Source organism: Carassius carassius, chromosome 15 (genome assembly GCF_963082965.1).
Source record: "Carassius carassius chromosome 15, fCarCar2.1, whole genome shotgun sequence".
In the NCBI taxonomy this organism is placed as follows: domain Eukaryota; kingdom Metazoa; phylum Chordata; class Actinopteri; order Cypriniformes; family Cyprinidae; genus Carassius; species Carassius carassius.
The window spans coordinates 28399813-28421512 of NC_081769.1; the positions used below are offsets into that span (position 1 = coordinate 28399813).

Here is a 21700-nt window from a genome sequence, read left to right on the forward strand (position 1 = left end):
TTGTGTGTGTTCTGCCAATCTGATGTAATGTCAGGCAGGGCGGTGTGCTTTTGACGGCGTTCCGCCCGCAAGGAGGGACAAGTGTCAATGTTGTAGGCTACTTACAAAAAGTGACTGAATATCTCTGCACAGTGTAGCTACTTTTAAATGTCAATGCAATCATTGTTTTTTTCTTCTTTTTTTTCAAAGTTATAGAAATCAAAGAGACTGCATTACAAGAACGATCTAAACCATCTCTGAAATAATCAAATGTTGGCTATCCGTTTTTGTGATCGAAAGGCTTTCAAAGAAAGACAAGACAATGGTAAGACTTACAGACATTTTACAGTTTTCCCATCTGTCGTGGCAAGCCAATAAAATGTCATGATAAATGTCAACAATCAGAAGCAACAATCTAATGCCATGCATTGCAGATTATGTAAATGACAGGTTTCCAACCATGCCAGTGATGGAATAAAAGCATATGGGCGATCAAATTAGAATACACAGAGCAAACAAAACACCCATGGATGATATAAATCACTTAAAAATGTCAGTTTTGATGTTTCAGACTATGAAGCTCAATTATTCAGAGAGATCTTTCCACAGAACCAGCCAGTGCTACACATCAAGGACAATCTTTCCACTGTAAGATCAAAGGTTGTGCATACCGTGACCTTGACCAACTTCTAAAGCGTTTTTATCAAACTTAAAAAAATAACAACAAATCTTCTCTAAAAATGAGAAAGGTGAACACTCAGGCTGTGGATATTGAACATAGGGTAAGATACTTCCTTTATTTTTACAGTCTCAGGTTTCCATCCACCTACAGTATTCTTATGCGCATTTTGGATGAGCCTGTCGCATAAAAATAGCTGGATGGAAACGCCAAGATGCCCATCAATTCTAAAAATGCGCATAAAAAAACTTATGCGCACAACTGAGTAGGATAACATTTTTATCCGATAAGAAAAAATGCGCATAAACTGCAACGGAAACACGTTTACCGAATAAATTCCTCCATGCACATTGGAAAAAGTCGTGTGACTATGAGACCCGCCGATCTCGTTTTTTCTATATGTTGTTTTGGTCGTTCTGAAATTCCTGAGGAAAGAAAGTCTGTCGTCAAAGTATTTCTGTATAATTACTGTCTTGCATGACGGCGTTCCCAAACAGCAGGCAGCCACCTCTAAAAGCAATGACCGCATTTATTAAAATTATTATACTGGCTTCTCTTTGTTTTCTTAGAGATAGCCTACTTAGTGCCAGTTTATCAGGAAGTGGCGATTTTGTTCTCTTTTGACTCGTTGGATGGAAACGGTGCTTTATTCGCAAATGTTTTATGCGATATTCAAGTTCTGCACGCAAGTTAAATTTGCATCTTTGGATGGAAACATACTGTATTCAGACTTGTGTGCCTTTCAGAAGATTGCGTTCTGCAAGTGAATGTTGGTCGCTTTAGTACCGGCTAAAAACACATCTCTTTCATCTTTATTTTACCCTCTAACTCTCTATTCTAATTCTATTCTTTAAAAAAAGAAGAAGAAAAAAACCTTGCCCGTTTTAGATTTGCATTCTATTAATTTAGGGTACTGCTTGCTTCTCTAATCTTTCTCGGTTTTCTTTTTATTATACAATTAACAAAAGCAAAAAAAAGGCCTCTAACATAGCTTGCTCTATTCTTTTGTTATTCTATCCGTTTTCTTTTCGTAGCACTTGTTATTGCACTTGCATATCATTGCTCTTTTGTTGATTTGGATTGCTTTTATTGTAAGTTGATAAAAGCATCTGCTAAATGACTAAATGTAAATCTACTGTGGACTCGGTGTCTAAATCTGCTTTTCTGTTCAGTTTAAGTATCCAAGTCTGTGTTTACAATGATCAGATGTCTCCGGGTGCACAGCTCATATCATTTTTTCAGGTGTCATGTGGTATTAATTTCCTTATATTTCATGCTCAGGGCAAGATGAATGAATTGCAGTTCTGGAAGAGGAACTGAATCTTTTGCAAGAGGCAAAAGGTAATTTATTATTTATTAGACAGAAATTAAAGTTGCAGAAATATTGAGTTAGCATGATATAGACTACAATAAGATCAGTAAGAACCAATAAAGAAAACATTTTAAGTTTAAATCCCCTTTTTAAGTTCAGCATTCAAAAAGATCATCTAATGGAAATGTGTTTGTCTTTGGCTTTAGATAAATCTACAAGTAATGAGAACCAAGATGAAGAACTGGTTAAACTGTGCCTCTGGCTTCAAAACCAAGTGAGCAACTTTGAGAGATTATTTTCATTCAACCGGTTACGTACGTAAATGTTTGTTATGCTATGCAGACAACAAAAGAGAGTTAATTCCTGTATAATTAGACCAAAATAGTTATTGTCAACTCATCAGAATGGCTTTTTCCCACCCACACGGAAGTTTCTAAATTATGGAATTATCGGAGTTGGAAGCTGCAAAGAACATGATGAGCAGGCCAACAGCCAACTTCCTGGAGAAACTAATGCACACAAGACTTTAGAAATGAAATATGACCTGGTCCTGCATGCATTTATTTGTTCTGCAGAACATCCAGGTTCTGAATTTCGTAGCAGGGGAAGGAGAACCCATGTGACCGCTGCTCCTGGTGGAGCCAAACTCACCCAGCAGCTTCCATACCTCTTTGGCTCTACAAAAACGGCATTGTGATGTTCAGTAGTCCATTCCACTCCAATCAAGACCCAAGCACACGTATTCAGTTATTTTCCTGCTTTATATCTTACATCACTTATAGTTTGACTACATAAATACCATATATTTTCCACAGTCAGCTTCCGTTAACTGATGAATCATCATATTTGTCGTTCCTTTTAAGTTTTGCCTTCCTGAATGCATGCAGGACTTGATGGATGGATTTTTTCTTTCTGAACTTCAGGAAAGGTTTTCTAATGTGACCTTCCAGGTGTGGACTGTGAATCCATGCAGTTTTCATCATTAGGATTACTATTGCTCATATTTAGGATAATGGATTGAACAAATCCCTAACCCTACACAACTTTAGTTGATAATATTTTTAAATGCTTTAGAAAATCTCTTAAACTCACCAAGGCTGCATTATTTTATCTAAAAATACATTAAAGATTAATATTAATATTAATGCTTAAGACATCTGTGCTGCATAATATTTTTGTGGAAACTATAAATTTTTTTCACGATTTTTTAATGAATAGAAAGTTGAAAAGAACAGCATTAATTTGAACATTATATACTTTTATATTGTACTTTTGTGCATTAGAAATGTCTTTACAGCCTTTTACGATCAATTTAATTCAACTTTACTGAATAAAAGTACAGTATTCATTTCATTCAAAAACTCCAAAAAACAAAACAACTTTTGAACAGTATAAGTAGTGCTGTCAAACGATTAATCGTGATTAATCACATCCAAAATAAATGTTTTTGTTTACATATGTGTGTGTGCTGTGTATTTATTATGTATATATAAAGACACACATATAAAGTATATATTTTGAAAATGTTTACATGTATTTACATATTATATATCTATATTCATATAATTTATATTATATATAAATGATTCATGATTAATCACATCCAACAATAAGTTTTTGTTTGCCAAATATGTGTGTTTGTTCTGTGTATATTTATGGTGAGCGTGATTTTACCAAGTACAACATGTTCCTGGATCAACATCCTTGTTGATCCTGGAAAAACATTCCAATCAACCAATCAGAATTGAGAAATAACTTTTCAGGAAATATCGGTTTTAGGCTTAAAATCATAGTTAGGTCCTTTTACACCCTTGTTAATCAGCTATCATTTCCCACTGATTTTATGAATAAATTATGGGTAGGGTTAGGTTAAGGGGTAGGGATTGGGTTAAGTCTATATTTTTGACCAATAATGTTAATCCAGCATCATCAAAAGACATTGATCCAGGAACATGTCTTACTTGGCAAAATCACGGCGACTGTATATTTATTATGAATATATAAATGCACATACATACAGTACGTATTTAAAAAAATATTTACATGTCTATATTTATATTCATATAATGTAGATAAATAAAAAATTGTATTATTGCATTTCCACACCAGTGCTACAGTGATTACTGCTGTCCTGTGGTCTGACTCCAAATGCAGCGCCGCCGCTGCTGCTGTGTCCTCAAGCCTCATCTCACAGACAGTGTGCAGACACTTACAGAACAGTCCTTAACTAAAGAAGAACAACCATCATCTCATGTCACAGCGAGTGAGCATCATTAACGCACTTTAACGGTGATGCTACAACACAGCACACTTCAAATATCTCACCGATCCGGAAATTGATCATTCAGGAAAGAAATCTCAAACACATCAATAAATAGGATTACAATCATTTTAAGTAGTAATCAATAATCATAATATAAAAGTGCTTTTTCTAATTTCTGTAAATGAACCAGGAGACACCCTGTCTCGTGTCAAGGTGATCTATGGGTTAGAATTGACTTCCATATTATTGTAAATGTTCAAACTAAGTCTTTTAAACATTTTTCATTATTTGCAGAAATCCATTTACAAATAGTCTTTTGGGTGAGGTTAAATACACTGAAACATCTCTATATTAAACAGGTTTGGCTGCTTTAGTTGCTACTCACATTATTAATAGTTGCAAAAAAAAAAAAGCATGCATCCAAATAATAACTTTTGTTGTTGGATGGTGTGTACTACTTCTGCTTGTAATTACATATTAAATATCAATATTAAAAGTGACTTAATGTTAAATGTAATTTCTATATGTGACCGTGGACCACAAGACCAGTCATAAGGGTCAAATTTTCGAAACTGAGATTTATACATCATCTGAAAGCTGAATAACTAAGCTTTCCATGGATGTATGGTTTGTTAGGATAGGACAATATTTGATCAAGATAAAACTATTAGAAAATCTGGAATCTGAGGGTGCATTAAAAAAATCTAAATATTGAGGAAAATCACCTTTAAAAGTTGTCCAAATGAGTAAGCAATGCATATTACTAATCAAAAATTAAGTTTTGATATATTTACAGTAGGAAATGTACAAAATATCTTTAATTAATATCCTAATGATTTTTGGCATAAAATAAAAAACAAAATTTTGACCCATACAAAGTATTTTTGGTTATTACTACAAATATACCCATGTGACGTAAGACTGGTTTTGTGCTCCAGGGTCACATATCACCCAAGTCTAAATTCCAGTATTTTTATATTATTATCAAAAGAGAACATTTTACAGCATTATACATAAAAAAATAATTAAAAAAATAAAATAAAAAAACACAATCAACAATTTTACATTTGAAATACAAAGCTTTATTTCTAAAAACTGAAACAGCTTAAGACAAATATTTCATATATATATATATATATATATATATATATATAAACATTTAGTATTGTTAGAAAGATTTTGGCATAAATCTTTTTGTTTGCCAGGCTGGTTTTCTGTTAAACTTGAAAGATCTTACAATATAAAAAGTCTGGTGCATTGTCAAATTACATTCACACTTGTAAGTGATGTTTCTGGACCAAAATGTGACAATTTACTACGCAACACTCCCCACATTATATGGTCCCTTTATAATAATAGATTCCAAATACCTCTGCAGTCACACATTACAGTGGAAAGACAATGAGTGAAAACAGGTTACTTCCCTAAACGCGAGGCATCTGCTCTAATATTTGACATGCACTACTACGATATTTGCTTCACCAGTTGGTTTCCTCTGATGTGTTGATTCAATAGCATGGATTACGATCGAACACATCATATATCCTGTTATTTTACTGGCAAGACAATCCTGCCCCTCAATACCCCAACACACAAACATAAGCAAACGTCACCAGTTCAAATGATATGTGACCCAAAAATATTTTTTTTAGTGTGTTAGTTTTGCAGCAGCAAAGAACCTAATAATGTCATAACATTCTTGAGATACTTTTGAAATTACTGATAATATGATCAGTTAGTTGGCAATTAAGAGATCCTAAGTTTAAATAGCATTCTATTAACTTTTTCTATTTAACAGACAACCAGAAATTAATATTATGTTTACAGCCTCCTCTTTCTTTAAAATGTCCCCGTTTATTGGTCTGTATAATACCATGTACACCAAGACTCTTTACAGCATTATGGACACTGTTTTGATCTGCTCTGTCTTTGATCACGATGAACTTTGGTTGTTATATAATATTAGGGAATGTCTATTCTCCATCTTTATACACAAATGATCTGCTGGTGTAATTTCAAACAGCCAGAAGTAGCCAAATATTTCCTCAGCCTCAGATTCTGTGTTCGTTCTGTTTACTGTAATATGATGGATACCAGTTAATGTCTTCTTGTTACACACAACCAAGAGTCACTCACTTTGCCACTGTAAAAAACACACAGCATCTTAGTTGCACCAAAAGATTAAATATTTTCAGTTGACCGTCAACTTCATCACAGACGTTCCCAAATACATGGAGAGGTCTATATTAAATCATTCTCTTTCCACTACACACAAAGTCATCGAAATCTTAGAAAAATATCTTATGTATAAAAATAGCCCTCTGGTTCGTGAGATTACAGTGTCCTTAGTGTCGCTAATCCTTCATGAAGAAGGTTTGTGTTGTAGTGAAAGTTTGTAGTGTCTTTAAAGGCACTCGTGATGTGGAGTTACCCTCATCTGAGCACAAGCCGTTATAGTCCGAGCTCACTGAGTGATGCAGTTTTCTCCCATATCCTGAGCGTAGCGGTCAGAGACTGTGGTTCTCAGTTCCTCGACGTCTCGACGGAGCTGCTGAGCTTCCTGCAGCTTCTTCTGCAGCCCCTCAGGGCTCAGCCAGTCCTCCCACTGCTCTCCTACTGGAGGGGGAGCTGCTGCAGACAGATAGACACTGGGTCAGAGTCACCGCTGATAATAGCCACAACACAGATAGCACAACAATCCTGCTATACGGAGTTTCCATGAGAGCATGGTGAAAACTGTTGAGCCGTAATCACCACAGCTAATACAACACAAGAGACGAGGAGCCAGTCTGTACTAGGAATTGGTGATATTGATCACCGTGAGTGTGATATTCTACATGTATGTGTGTGTGTATTAAGACTTTAATTGTGTTTCTGAAAAGTAGGAAAAACCTGTTGATAATTTTGATTCATTTTCTTCAAAGTGTCAACTTTAATTATTAAAATGCAAAATTAAAGAGCATAAATCGTAAAAAAAAAAATCATCAAATTAAATATAAATTGAAATTGAACAAAATGAAATATTCTTAATTATAAACATTATTTGATTATTTACATTTAGATTTTAATTTGAACTTTTACTGTGCTAACTTCATGCATTAGACATTTTGATTTACATTTAAATCTCTAACATCAGTAGCAAGGGCTGTTTAAAAAAAACTTTAACCTTTAAAAACTCCTTGAAAAACTTCATTATTTTTTTTTACCAACTCAAAATTCTCAGATATTTTAGAATTGCAAGTTTATATCTCACAGAAAAGTCAGAATTCCGTGATAAAGTTGCAATTACCTTTTATTTATTTTTTTATTCAGTGGAGGAAACTGGCTTAATTTCTGTAACGTAATTTTCTGTAAAGTTGCTTTGTAACGATTTGTATTGTAAAAAGCGCTATTCATAAACTTGAATTGAATTGTTTTTTTTGTTTTTTTAAGAACGCTCTCTGCCATGTTATTAAGCTACAGCCTCATTTTGATTCCTGTCGAAAATTAAATATCACACTACTCTGGCTAGGGTCTTTTATATCCAGGCATTATCTGAAAGAGTGCAAGTGTCCCGTATAGCCTGTTGACAGCAGAGGGCGCACTTACATGCAACGCCGAGCAGCATGGAGAGGTTTGGGTCATTGCCCTGAGCCCGCTGGGTGAGAACGTTGCAGAGGGAGCGGAGGTCACACAGACAGGCAGCCATCTCTCCATACAGCTTTTGGGTGAGCCGGGCTCCCATAGGGAGCAAACCACGACCACTCGGCGCCTCCTCACCCTGTAGATGCTCTTGCAGTGTCAGATTATTTTCCATCAGCTCCTGGTTCTGTGCTGAGAGCTGAAATACAAACACATGCACACCCTCAGTTCTCCCGTGTGCCATGAAAACACAAAGACAAAGAGCTCGATATGCATTATGGTCAACTTCTAACCTCTTTCATAGCGGTGCGTAACTGCAGCAGACTCTCCTCTTTCTCTGCAACCTCCTCTCGCAGCGCCTGACTACTGCACTCCTCCTGAGAGAGCTGCTCCTCCAGAGTCTAAGACAACACACACACAATATTATGGCTGTCAATTAAACATGTTCCTCATATAAATTTAACTGCAGCTGATTTTGGTCCAGGATACTTTGACTAACATTTTAACTGGACTTGAAATCACTTTAAGTGTCAAATATACAGACTTTTTGTCGACACTAAAATAATATCAGGTGTCCTAAAGAAGCCTCCTACTTTGAGGAAGGTGTTTGTAAAGATTTTTCACCTCCTAGATACATTTGAAAGAACATTCCTGAAGACTTAATCATAGAATACGATACCTTGCTCTTAGCGATATGTATTTACTTAAATTACAACTAATTACAGTCTTTAAGACCAATTCTTATTCAAAACCGGTTCCATTTGAAAGGTTTTTATGATGTTCGTTAAATTGCATTAAATTGTTTAAAATTGACAGTAAAATACATTTATAATGTTACAAAAGATTTCCATTTCAAATAAATGCTGTTATTTTGAAAACTGGATTTAACAAAGAATCCTGAAAAAATTAATTACGGTTTCCAAAAAAATGAAATAATAATAATTAAGCAGCACAGCTGTTTTCAACATTGATAATAAGTGATGTTTCTTGAGCATCAAATCAGCATATCAGAATGATTTCTGAAGGATCATGTGACACTGAATACTAGAGTAATGGCTGCTGACAATTTAGCTTTGCCATCACATTTCATCATTTTAAAATATAACAAGTGTTTTTTTACTATATTTAATCAAATACATAAAGCTTTTCATAAAAAAAATCTTAGACCTGATCTCCAGTAGTCCTGACCAGCTATAGATAAACCGATTTGCAAAAAATGAGCATTACAGAAGAGCATGACACTAGCAACAACAAGGTCACATGTTCGATGTATAACAAAAAATTAAATACATTCATCATAATCAAATGTATAATCAAATATATACACTATCAGTTCAACACTCTGGATGAAAGTGTCTGCCAAATGCAATTTTTTTTTTATGTAAATAGGTTAAAAATGCAATCGCTAAATAAATAAAACTGATTTAAACTGAAAGTAGTCTTTACCCTGATCTGTGAACCAAGCTGCTCCATTATCCTGAGTTGCTTTTCAATGACCTAAAGAAATAAAGATTCATTCATTATTTGCACAGAACATATATATATATATTCACATGCTTCAACACTATTAGCATCCCTTAGCTAAATTAAGTGTTATTGCAAAGTTAAATGAATAAAAACCTTTTTTAGTCGCTGGTGCTCCTCTTTCAATATAGTGTTTTCTTCTCGTAGCTTCTCTATGTCAAGAGAAGGCAATCTCACTCCATCCTCAAGGCTCTCCTGCACTCTGATCTGGAGACTAAACACAAGCAAATCAAACAATATTACACCCCTTAAATGGCAATGCTTCAAAATCTAAAAAAGGCTTTTTTCCCTACCTGGTGACTGTTGAAAGCAGTTCTCTCTCCTTGCGCCTCTGTTCTTCTAGTTGGGTCTCTTTGTTGTGCACAGCACTGCGGGCCTCCTCCAGTTTGGCTTCCAGATCTCTGACGGTGGCCTGTAGCTCAGCTGTCCTCTCCTCTGCCTCCTCCAGCTGCAATACAACATCCGTAAGGGAATTAAAACTGAGGACTGAGAATGAGAATAACAGCTGTTTAAAACAGCAGTCTAAAGTGCTGGGTGATGAATAGGCAACATAAAAAATAAAAAAAACATCCAATCAAAAACTTGGGGTCTGTACGATTTTGATATTTTATTGAAACACGTCTCTCACACTCACAAAGTCTGGATGCATTTTAATATATTTCAACATATCTTAAAATGTAGTTTATTCCTGTGATGCAAAGCAAAATTATCAGGAGCCATTACTCCAGCCTTTAGTGTCACATGATCCTTTAGAAATCATTCAAATATGCTATTTTTTTTATTGTCAATGTTGAAACCAGTTCTGTTGCTTAATGTTTTTGTGGAAACCGGGATACATTTGTAGGATTCTTTGATTAATAGAAAGTTCAAAATGGGAGCATTCATTTGAAATAAATAATTAGAAATCTTTTAAAACATTATAAAGCCTTAAAATGTTTACATTCTGGAGTACTCCATGAAGTTATCAACATTGTTTAAATTCAGCAGGTGCACGCTCGCTTTCGCTGAACGTTGATTACGTTCTGGGGTACTCTCCAAATGGCGGAAGATGGTAACTTGAAGAGAAGAATTATTGAATAAATGATGTTATTATTGTTTTTTTTTGCCCTGATGTCAATAACAGGGTATAATCAGCTAAAAATCTGAAAGTAAATAAAATAAGCATTTTAAAAAGAGATAAACAAGACATTTTACATAAAAAGAAATTCTATGGTGCATTTAAGAAAGAAAAAAAGACCTTCTCCAAAAAACAATGTCTTGGAGAAGAAGCAGAGAGAGCTTGGGATTTTGTAAGCCAGTGGGGTAAGAAGAGTGTTACTTTAAGATAAGGAATACAATAGGAGCAGATGTATGATATATGGGTGCAGGGGATGCTATAATAGTGTCTGGCAATACACCAGAAGAGAAAATCTCAAGATGAGCATTACGAGCAACTGCTGTGAAACCACAGAACCATCAGAGAGTCCAGACCTTTTTGTGCTGGGCCTGGTAGTCTTCCATAGTTGGAATGTCAGCCAGATATCGCTCGAGCGTCTCAATCCGCTGCTGTTTTTCTCTGTTTTGCTCTGACTCCTTCTGACACTTCTTTTTCAAGCCATTGATATGCTTGTCTCGACTTCGGATCTTTGTAGTAAACAGCAACAACACAAGATGAAAATTCAAACATCAGTTCCGTGAGATTCTGCTCATATGTGGTAGAGGAGGTCACATGATGAAGCTTGCATATGCTCACCCTTTCTTCTTGTTTCTTTAACTCTTCTGCATGTTTTTCACTGCTCTCTTTCAAGACCTCATTCAGACGTTGTGTCTCTGCTTCCACAGCACCCAGTCTCCGGTCTGCTTCTAGTTTCTCCTTGGTAAAGCACTCGTTGCGTTCGGCGAACTGGGCTCGCAAAAAAGCATTTTCCCGCTGGGCTTCCTATCAAACACACATAGGGAAGAAGGAGGACAACTCAAAGAGATGTTTTGATGCAGTCCAAGGAAAAGGCTGTGCATGCATGTGTGCTAACCTGCAGTCTCAACAGACAGACATCTGTGTAAGGGGCTCCACGCCCCATGATGGCACTGTGCACCTGCAGCTCACTCTCTCTGAGACGCTGTTCCAGCTGGGACATTTGCTGCTTCTGCCTGCAATGCGCCAGTTACTACATTGTGTTAATGTTACAAATCTTTGTAAGATGAGAGATGCTTCTGAAAACTTACCTTTCAATGGTAAATTCTTTCTCTTTTAGCAAGTTCTCATTGGCTTTAATGACAGCATCCCACTTGATGTTCTCTGTGTGAGAAGTTGCTGGGTAGAGAGATGTATACTGTCCATTTCCTCCAGTCATTAACTGCAATAAAAATAGGTGGGAAGATATAAACTCTCATTTAAAATGGGCATAAAAACACAATTGGACCAAGACTGATACCTCTTTTAACTTTAAAGTCAACATGAAATGGTGTTTGCAACCCATTTTACTATAGTATGATGTGTTCAATTGACAATGAATACTAAACAAGATCAAATCTGTAGGTCTGGGGCCTGTTTCACAAAGGAGGTTAAGTGAAAACTCTGAGTATGTTAACCCTGAAATGAGGGAAACTCTAGATTTTCTGTTTCAGAATGAAAGGTTTGTCAAACCCGAGAAAGCAGGTTAAGTCAAGCCCGATTCTTAAAGAGAGGTAACTTATACTCAGAGTCAGTTACCGTAGTAACTTACTCTATGAACCTAACCTGGTCAGGAGCAGGTTTTCTTCAGTAAACCCAGAGTTTCTTTTGGTCTCCTCCCCCTTTTTAAACACTTCATTGATGCACACTGGAAAAATGCAATGCAAGTGATCGTGCCAGCGCCTTATTACATTGTCTGCTAGGCTATATATTTGCTTCTTATTTATTAAATACTGGCAACTGATTGATAAAACATTGATCAAAATTAAGATACAATTTATACAAAACGAAAATCTTTTAAAAAGAGTTTTCTTTCAAACAAAACTTAATGAAGTCGTCAAAATCATGTTTTACCAAAAACAGCGCTGTTGCTCCCCATGTAGTCTTCTTTGCCGCCTCCATCTCTACGTGCAGACTGAGCTCGTGCGTCATCTTCATGCCAGTTATTCAGCCAATAAAGTGTAGGCCTATGCATTTCAAAAATGTGTCTAGTACTAGATCAATTACAAAGGTTTAATTGGCATTTTTATTTCAAAGGACCCGACCAACTGCGACCCGAATATCATTAAAAATATTTTTGGATGACTCGTAACCGCGGGCAACCGCGGGCGACCGCAGGCACCCGCTCATTTTGGATCAACCCGCGCATTACTGACTCGCACGCAGATTTCCTTTGCTCGGTTAACAAAACCAGATGCGCATGCTCAGATCATAGACTATATAAGGCTCAGATATATGCTGCCTTACAATTTGTCTCCTCTCGCTCAACCTGTGTCCTGTGCACTCACAACTCTCTCTGCTCACGCGCAAGATATTAAATCTTTCCTCACCTTTCTATTTATAACCTTTTCTGTTCTCATTTTTTACTGCGTGCAGTGTGAACGTTCTGTTCCATTAACATGGGCTCGAAAAAAAAAGGCTAAGCATCACAGACAGAGTGTGTGAACCTGGAGTTAGGCATATGTCCAGTCTGCTCTGTTCTCGTGCTCCACTTAGGTGCGCTGCATCCTGATTGGTTCAGATAACATACTGCGGGAGGTCGGGCCCGCGAAAAGCACAGCCCTAATTTAGAGTTGATTAAACCAACTCATTTAAGCTTTTCTGTAACCGAAATCTCAGAGTTTCCCATCTCAGGGTAAGTCAACTCAGAGTTCAAGTTTAAACTCAGAGTTGGTTGAACCTCCTTAGTGAAACGGGCCCCTGGTCTTCCTGTCAAATCAAAAGAAGGTTGGACAGCTTGTTGGACCATTACAAATAAATGCAGTGAAGAAAATGTCTCTGCCATTAAGCTGACAGTATAATTGCATAATTGCAATTTGCAGCATGAAAAATGGCTATTTGCAGTCATAATGTTCTGTTTCAGTGTTTGTTTTATAGCAGTTATTATTTTAGATTTACAAAACATGTAGGTTATCATTGTGATAGTCCATTGATTTGTCTCTCAGACAAATTAACAGCAGTGTATTTTCCATCACTCCATATTAAGAAATGACTATAAAAGCAAGTTAGCTAAATAAACATGGAAAACATTTAAGATAGATTATGCTCACTCTTTAAAATGGCTCACCCAAAGTGTTAATTTACATGTAGGCTATTTGTCCCTGCTATATGGCAATAAACTTCATTGAAATCTCCAATGTCCTCATGATTTCTTACAATTAAATATCTTTCTTTCAAAATTGTGCAGATAATATCAGTATTTTAAAATAAATATAGCAGAAAAGCAGAATAACCATTTATAATCTGTTCACTGTTATATTACTGTTGTGAAATTAGCCAAAATTGCTATTGATTAAAGTTTTCTTTTCCCTGGCTGCACTGCCTAAGTTGTTTTAGAGGCAGATATTTTACATACCACATTCATTGTTTGTTAATAAAATAAAAAAAACTGAAAATAATTATTTATTTGAAATAAAGCTGAAGCAATAAAATATTATGAGATGAAAAATTTGAAACCCTCTGCAACTAAAATTACTAAAATGGATATAAAAAAATGATTCTGAGCTAAATAGAGTTGTTTAAAAAACTAATGAAAATGACAGAAGCACAAAATTACTACAACCTAAACTAATATTTACATTTTTAAATAAGCCAGTTCAAAGCATTAATAAATAGTAGATACTTGACACAGCAATAATTCTACATTTTGATGAAAGTCTATTTTTGGAACAGCATGCAATGATGAATCATGCACAATAAAACCAGCAACATGTGTTGAAATAAAGTTAATTCTAATTTCATACTGACTTTAGAAGTATGATTCATGATTACATAACTGTTCCTTTTTCCTTTCTCGTATGTAGCAGGACACAAGCTGAACTCTAACCTGCATTTGTTCCACCTGTAGCCGCAGACTCTCGAGTTTCTGCTCCTGCTGCTGCCAGCTGGCCAGTTCACCACAGCGTTCCTGCAGTAGCGGATCATAAGCTCCAGTGCTGGCCTGTTCCCGTAGGAGAGCCTGAGTCTGCAGGCCTTGAGGTACGGAAAACATCCTGGCAGAGGCACCAGACCCTGAATGAATGTTCCTTTGGCCATATGGGTCCACAGGACATGTGAGGCCTGCCCTAGCCTCTGGTAGGACTTTATAGGTCTGTTCCAGCAAGCCTGTATGGTCCCCAAGTCCAGTCATTTGCAGCTGTTGCCGTACATCATGGCAAAGTCCCCCAAGCAGAGCCGACTGATTAAGCGTTGGCTCCATGGCAGGTACCTCAAACTTCTGGGCTTCATCCAGCCGCGTCTGATCTCCGGAGGGGAAGAGTGAGTGATCGAGGCCATTAACTAGGCTGCGGTATCGGCTCAGGCAATCAGGCTTGACTGCAGTTGCGTCTAAATTTCCATCGTGCTGAGCATCCAGGTTGGGGGAGGATGCAGATTTGGGGAGGGATGACTTGGAGCTGGAAGAGCTGGAGGACACCCGGGCCTCTTCAGAAGCACGTGGCTTGAGCTTGGTGGCAAGACTTCCGGCCGTGGAGGGCATGACATGGGCAGTGGGTATGGGGATCTGACTGCGGATGGGCTGGAAAGAGGGACTGCTGCTAGTGCTGCAGATGTCTAAAACAAAACAGGAGTGAGAAATAAATCAAACCAAATACAAGTTATGTATAAAATGAGCAATAGCCTGCAAAAAGTGCCTGTCCTTAAAAGAACGCTCCACTTTTTTGAAAATAGTCTCCCCTAGAGTTTTACAGCTTTCGAATCCATTCAGATGATCTCTGGGTCTGACGGTAGCACATTTAGCTTAGCTTAGCATAGATCATTGAATCTAATTAGACCGTTAGCATCTCGCTTAAAAATGACCAAAGAGTTTTGATATTTTTCCTATTTAAAACTGGACTCTTCTGTAGTTACATTGTGTACTAAGACCGACAAAATGAAAAGTTGCAACTTTCTAGGCTGATATGGTTAGGAACTGTACTCTCATTCAGGGGGCGTAATAATCAATAACTTTGCTGCCGTACCACGGGTGCAGCAGGCACAATGATATTACACAGGGCCTGAAAATAGTCCCCATGGTACGGCAACCTTGAAACCACAACAAGAACGAATTACATCCTCTGGGAAAATCTATTAAAATAAAGCAAAATTAATTAAAATATAGTAAAATCAAATAAGAATAAAAAATAAAAGAATAAAGTTAATAGAAATTAGAATAAAAAGAAATGTGCTGGAAAAAAATCATTAAAGCAAGTAAAATCAACAGATGTAGAAAACAAATCAATTAAAAAAAATTCAATTAAATGCCTTGGGAAAATAAACTAAAATAAAAAAAAATGCACTGGAAAAAAAGTTAAAGCAAGTAAAATAAAAGGCTCTAAAATAAAATTATTCTGTGTGTCTCTCTTTCTCTCTATACACACACACACTTACATCTACATATTTATATCTATCTATCTGAATGTGTGTGTGTGTGGTTAAGCTCATCCATTTTGCTTCACTGTTGTGAAGTCATGAATCCTAAACATTATATAGACAGTATGCAACTGCAAAGAGTATGTTGCTAAATGACCTGATTATTAACTACTAAATTAATGTCATTAGTTCTGAAAAGTAACACACACCAAACCATTGCGAAAAATAGTACTCACCTTGCAAGCAGTAAAAGCGATACCATCAAATGATTACATTTTCATACATTGAAGAGCAGTGAGGCATAAAAAACATGTCCTCCCAATGAATCTTCAGTAAATGACAGACAAACTACTGATCTTAAAACACACCCACTCCGTCTGCCAGAACTCGTCCTTCAAAAAAATTAATCTCAAGCTCGGGCAAGGTGAGTATACCTGCTATGAGAGTTTGTTCTCCTACAGCTCTGTTAGCGCAGGAGCGCGTCCACACAGAAAGGTTAGCAGTATTTATAGAGCACTCTCATGTTACGCCGTGAGGTGTCTATGTGTGTGGGACTCCTGCTTTAACCATACAGCTCACCTCTCACACACGCGCTTAATAGTCCTTTATACTGTAATACTGCTGAAGTGCCTTTAAACAAGTCCCTCAAATACAATAATTCACACACTCAAAACAAGTGGAGGTCACGAGGCAGACAGCAGTAGGAGGCTCTGCCCTGTGGGTGTCTCTTTTAAACATCTGCTAAGGAGAGGTTTAAACAATTCTTTGGTTCGACGAAATATTCTTGGAGCGCTGGGAGGTTTTCTACCATTACAAGAAACAGTCAGAGCAAAACAAAGCCATCACCATCACAACACAGAAGCCCACAGACAGTCAACCATATATTTAGAACTGCTAAAGCAAAACGGCTGCCAAGACGTTCTGGGTTGCCAACGTTTTGGCTGTTTAAAAAAAACAAATAAAAGTTGTATTATTAGGGTATCTTAGTTGCTAGGTGCCACGACTGTAAGAAAACTCAAGCGGTTAGTTATTGCTATTACTATGGGAGCTTATCTGGGTTTTAGGGTAACAACAACAAAAAAGGATATCCAGATAACAGGCTGGTCAGATAAAACATTAGAATACTGAATTTTCATGACCTTTTCAGTCGTTTATGATCACTGGATAATAATTTTAAAATAATTTTAATTCAGACGGATGCGCTAATGAATATATTTTAAGGCTGTCAAATCAAATAATCATGATTAATCACATCCAAAATAAACATTTGTGTTTACATAATATATGTGTGTATTGTGTTGTATATTTTATCAATATTTAAATACACACACAAATACATGTACGTTTAAGAAATATTTTCATGTATATATTCATATTTATATATCATGGTTTCCGAAAAAAAATATTAAGCAGCACGACTGTTTTCAACAATGATAACCATAAAGAAATGTTTCTTAAGCACCTAATTTGCCTTACTATTTTCACTCTTTTTTGATCAAATAAATGCGGCCTTGGCTAGGGTAAATAATACACTTTAAAGGTCCCGTTTTTCGTGCTTTTTTGAAGCTTTGATTGTGTTTACAGTGTGCAATATAACATGTGTTCATGTTTCGTGTGTAAAAAAAAAACAGTATTTTTCACACAATTCACCTATCTGTATACCGCTGTTTTCACTGTCATAAAAATGGGCTGATGACTTCCTTGTTCTATAAATTCCCTCCTTCAGAAATACGTAACGAGTTCTGATTGTGCCAGCGGTTTCTGTGTTGGGATTCGACAGCAGCTGAGGGCACGCTGGCCTCCTGGAAATGCGATTGGACTAGTTTTGGAGTAGTTTTGAGAAGCAAGTGGGCAGGAGCATGTGCTGGAGATGTACTTATAATCACAGGAGCGTTTTTACTGATGATATGCGCATGAAAATTGCATTCGATTTTTTTGCACAGCCCTAACATCTAGTTAACAAAGCTAAACAGCATTGCCCTTTGTGTAATAAGTTACAGAAACTGTTAAACACACCAATTTAAATAATAAAATACACTTACCAGTTGTGGTCCATAAACAACACCTTCTCCAGACAAAGAGGGAACTGCTCCATCTTTCAAGAATAATCTTTGTGCTAATCCGACATTAAACTGATTGAGACTGAGAAAGCTGTCCTCAGCAAGCTGTGCTGCACATAGTTTTACATGTGGATTATAATTTTCGGGAACCGAGTTAAACATAAATTGTAACCATTAATCTCCAAGTACAGCGTCCCTGGGAAGCCCAAACAAAGATGATTGGACTCCGAGATGAAAATAACAGCGTTTCGACGACATGGCAACAATATTTAAATAAAATATCTCGCTTGGAATTTAACTTTGGGATCACGAAGAACGGGACCTTTAAAAACTTTTTTTTTTTTTTATCCTATCAATCCCAAACTTTTGAACAGTAGCATATAATTGCTGAACATTTACTTTTCACAACATTACTAAAAATGATTATGAAAATGATTTAGTCACTTACAAGGCTGCTGTCCTGTTTTGAAACTCACACTAAGGGGTTTAATAACCTCTGCTGAAATGAGTACAGGTACACCAATAATCAAGCCTTAAAACCATTCAAACCAGGCCAAACAGTGCAATACAATAATGACAACATAAGCTAAACAAAAGCACACAGAAATGTTTTCAACCACACTGCATGTTGAGTACAGATCTGTGGTAATCGACGTACACCATCTTATCAGTACAGCTAATCTTTGTGCGTTACGTGTTTAACGAGACACAGAGAAGAAAACCCGGAGACCAGGATCAGAGTTTCCATTCAGTCCTCCAGGTCAGGCCCTCCTAATGTGACCCCATCAGAGGAAGTGCAACACCGCCTGGAAGAATCTATGGTATGGAATATCATATCCTCCTCTAAATCTCATAGGAGTTCCAGAACTATGAGCACATCTCCATGACTAAAAATATGACAGCTTAATCTAAAAACAGCCAGCCAGTTAATGTCTGTTGTAAATAAAAACTACAACCATAACCTGTTTGTTTGGCCAAGCTAAAAAAAAAAAAAAGGTCACAAATTAAATCTGAAGATTAATATATAATGTTCTTTGGTGACTAAATAAATAATTAGTATATATGTTCTAAATTTTGTGTTTCATTCATTTCTATTCTTGCACATGGGTACATGTACATATATTATTATTTTTAAGACATGACAAATAGACCCAATTTTCTCCAGGATTTTTTTTTTCCTGCATGAACTTGAGTAAATTTTACTTTTATCATTTTGAACTTATTACTTACAATTTACCGTTATTACTATAATTTCCATGGTTCCCAAAACGTTTGACCACTATATTTCCATAATTTTTTCTCATGATTTTGAGTCTTTATGATTACTGGCAGTTTTGGGGAAAGTTACCTTTAAAAGTAATGCATTACAATATTGTGTTACTCCCTAAAAAAGTAACTAATTATGTTACTTAGATATTATGAGAAGTAATGTGTTACATTACTTCTGCGTTACTTTTTAAATATGAGCAGGACTTGTTTGTTTTTAATATAAGAAGTTATATTTATATCAAATATAAAAGCCCTTTCACAACAAAAAGTGTAATGAATAAACCTCAGGCTGAAGGAGAAGTAAATTCACGTCTGTACAGTAGAACACAGGAGAAGAAGGTTCAACACTCTTCAGCAATAAAAAAACAATGAAGCACAATTGGTAGTTTATCTAAAGTCATTTTTGCTTATTAGTATATCTGAACTAAATCAAAGGTCAGCAGGAAATATATTAGTTAATAAAATGGGATTAGAAACATTAGTTATTAACATATTAAATTATTGCAGGTTTGCTTCATATTCTGAGTTTGTATTTCATATTTTTAAATCATTTTCATGAATACTAAATATGTTTTTTTTTTTTGTGTGTGAGTGGAATGAATTAATGCACATTCACATTTAGTCTAGAACTATAGTAACACACAACACCTCTGTACTTCTGATTTCTCCCAATATGGGGAAAGGAGACTAGTGAGTCAGTAAATGAGAAAAAGTAACTAGCATTACTTTTTTTTTTAAAGTAACTTGGATATTTTCTTGTAAATTAAAAGTAATGCGTTACTTTACTAGTTACTCAATCTGATTACGTAACTCGCATTACTTATAATGCATTACCCCCAACACTTATTACTAGATAAAGAAGATCAGTTTCCACTCAAATAGACCCAGTTCTAGCCAATGAAATGATTCAGAGGCAAACATAACTACAAAAATTTGTAATTATTATAGAAATTTCCATGAATAGTATTCCATGCCTGTTCCATCGTGGAATACTGTACTAGAATACACTACTATTCCATTAATTTCCCTGACTATATATTCCATGCCTGGAAATCCCATTTTGTGATTCACAATTTCAAATAAAAGACTGCTGTTGAGATGAAAGAGCTGACGAGGTCACTCTCAGATTTCTCACCTTCAGTGTGGTCAGAGGTACCCAGACCCGTGTCCCCATTGTCCTCTGTGCTGGGCCGCCATCTAAAGCGGCTCTGGAACTTCTCAGACACAGCAGGTGTCAGCCATTCCATGTCAGAGTGTCCTACTGGAGCACAATGAACACATGGTGAGACACTCTATTATGGTTATGAGGTACAATAATATATGCTTTAACCGCGGATGGCACTGGATTTGTACCTCTGAGTTTGGGGTTCTGGTATTTCTGTGAAGTGGTCATTCCTGGGGCAGTCACCTGTGGACAGCATTCATTAATCAAAAATAAATAAATAAATAAATAAAGACAACAGCTGTCAAAACACAAAAGTGTCTGGAAGCAAAAAGTAGAGAGGAAGTAAATCTTTTAGCTGTGTGGCAGAACTAAGAACAACAAACAGAACAAATGAAAACAACAAAATAAATATAAATTAGAAAATAATAATTAAACCTGGTTAACACTATTAGTAGTACATAATAAAATGTGATCTTGTTTTTGTATAACATGATATATATACAATTTGTTAAATTAATAAATATTATTTCCACTAACGTTACTGTTTAACTAAGTTAAATGAAAACGTAGACGATATTCAAAATCATTCACCGATTAACTGTAGGGGGAAAAAAATCTTAATTGCAAAACAGAAGAAAATATGAAATATCTTTGAAATAATAAATCATTTAGTTGTCAAAAGTTAACACTATTTAAGTCGTGCTATATTTTAGCTAGATTTAACCATAGGACATTTAAAGCTGGTTTACCTAGAACAATGAAATCAAGGCATTCAATATTCATAATAACTTTTAAAATGTTCATAAAAGCTTTGAAAACAAGCTCCATATATGTTGGTACTTCAAACAAACACATTTACCTCGTACAAGTAGCCAAGTTAGCTAACAAAAAGAGTTTAAAAGGTCGGTAAAAAAGTAAACAACTCCACGTACCTTAACTCACGGGCTGAACGGGTCTTTACTGAATATAATAATGACACGAACACAACCTAGAGGAACAATAATGTGCTTCATTACCCGAGAGACGCTGACTGGATGGATGCTAACATCAATAACACACAACAGTCAAACTGTAAGCGGCCTCGAGCTTCAAACACCCGCCGCTGCGCCACTCAAAATCGGGACTCTTTTTTTCAACCGTTATTCTAGTTCTTCCTCTGCGTTCTGCTCGTTTGACAGGATGAGACAGCGAGCGCCTCCTGCCGCTTGATTAGTGAGCTGCATGCGCAATCCGATCCACCTTCGTTTATATGATAATTTATTAGTGATAAAATGTCATATTAAAATACATATTCCAGGCCATATTCAAGAATCAGAATAACTTTAAATT

At 36.1% G+C, this 21700-nt stretch overlaps 1 protein-coding gene across 6 annotated transcripts; it reads right to left on the reverse strand.

Annotated features, from left to right (window-relative positions):
- Positions 1-6005: 6005 nt before the first annotated feature.
- LOC132158768 (centrosomal protein of 85 kDa-like) lies at positions 6006-21560 on the reverse strand. Of its 6 annotated transcripts, none has more exons than XM_059568322.1 (14): positions 21388-21560; positions 20560-20614; positions 20342-20464; positions 14355-15079; positions 11581-11711; positions 11388-11505; positions 11111-11296; positions 10849-11001; positions 9672-9826; positions 9475-9592; positions 9301-9351; positions 8148-8255; positions 7822-8053; positions 6006-6864 (listed from the first exon to the last, which is right to left on the reverse strand). In XM_059568322.1, exons 2-14 carry the CDS (start codon positions 20597-20599, stop codon positions 6698-6700), a joined length of 2307 nt encoding a protein of 768 aa, XP_059424305.1. In that variant the 5' UTR covers positions 20600-20614; positions 21388-21560; the 3' UTR covers positions 6006-6697. The 6 variants fall into 6 exon arrangements, with proteins under 6 accessions (XP_059424305.1, XP_059424304.1, XP_059424302.1 ...); XM_059568321.1 differs by having other exon boundaries at positions 6006-6861; positions 20342-20467; positions 21304-21560; XM_059568319.1 differs by having other exon boundaries at positions 20342-20467; positions 21388-21559.
- Positions 21561-21700: the final 140 nt, after the last annotated feature.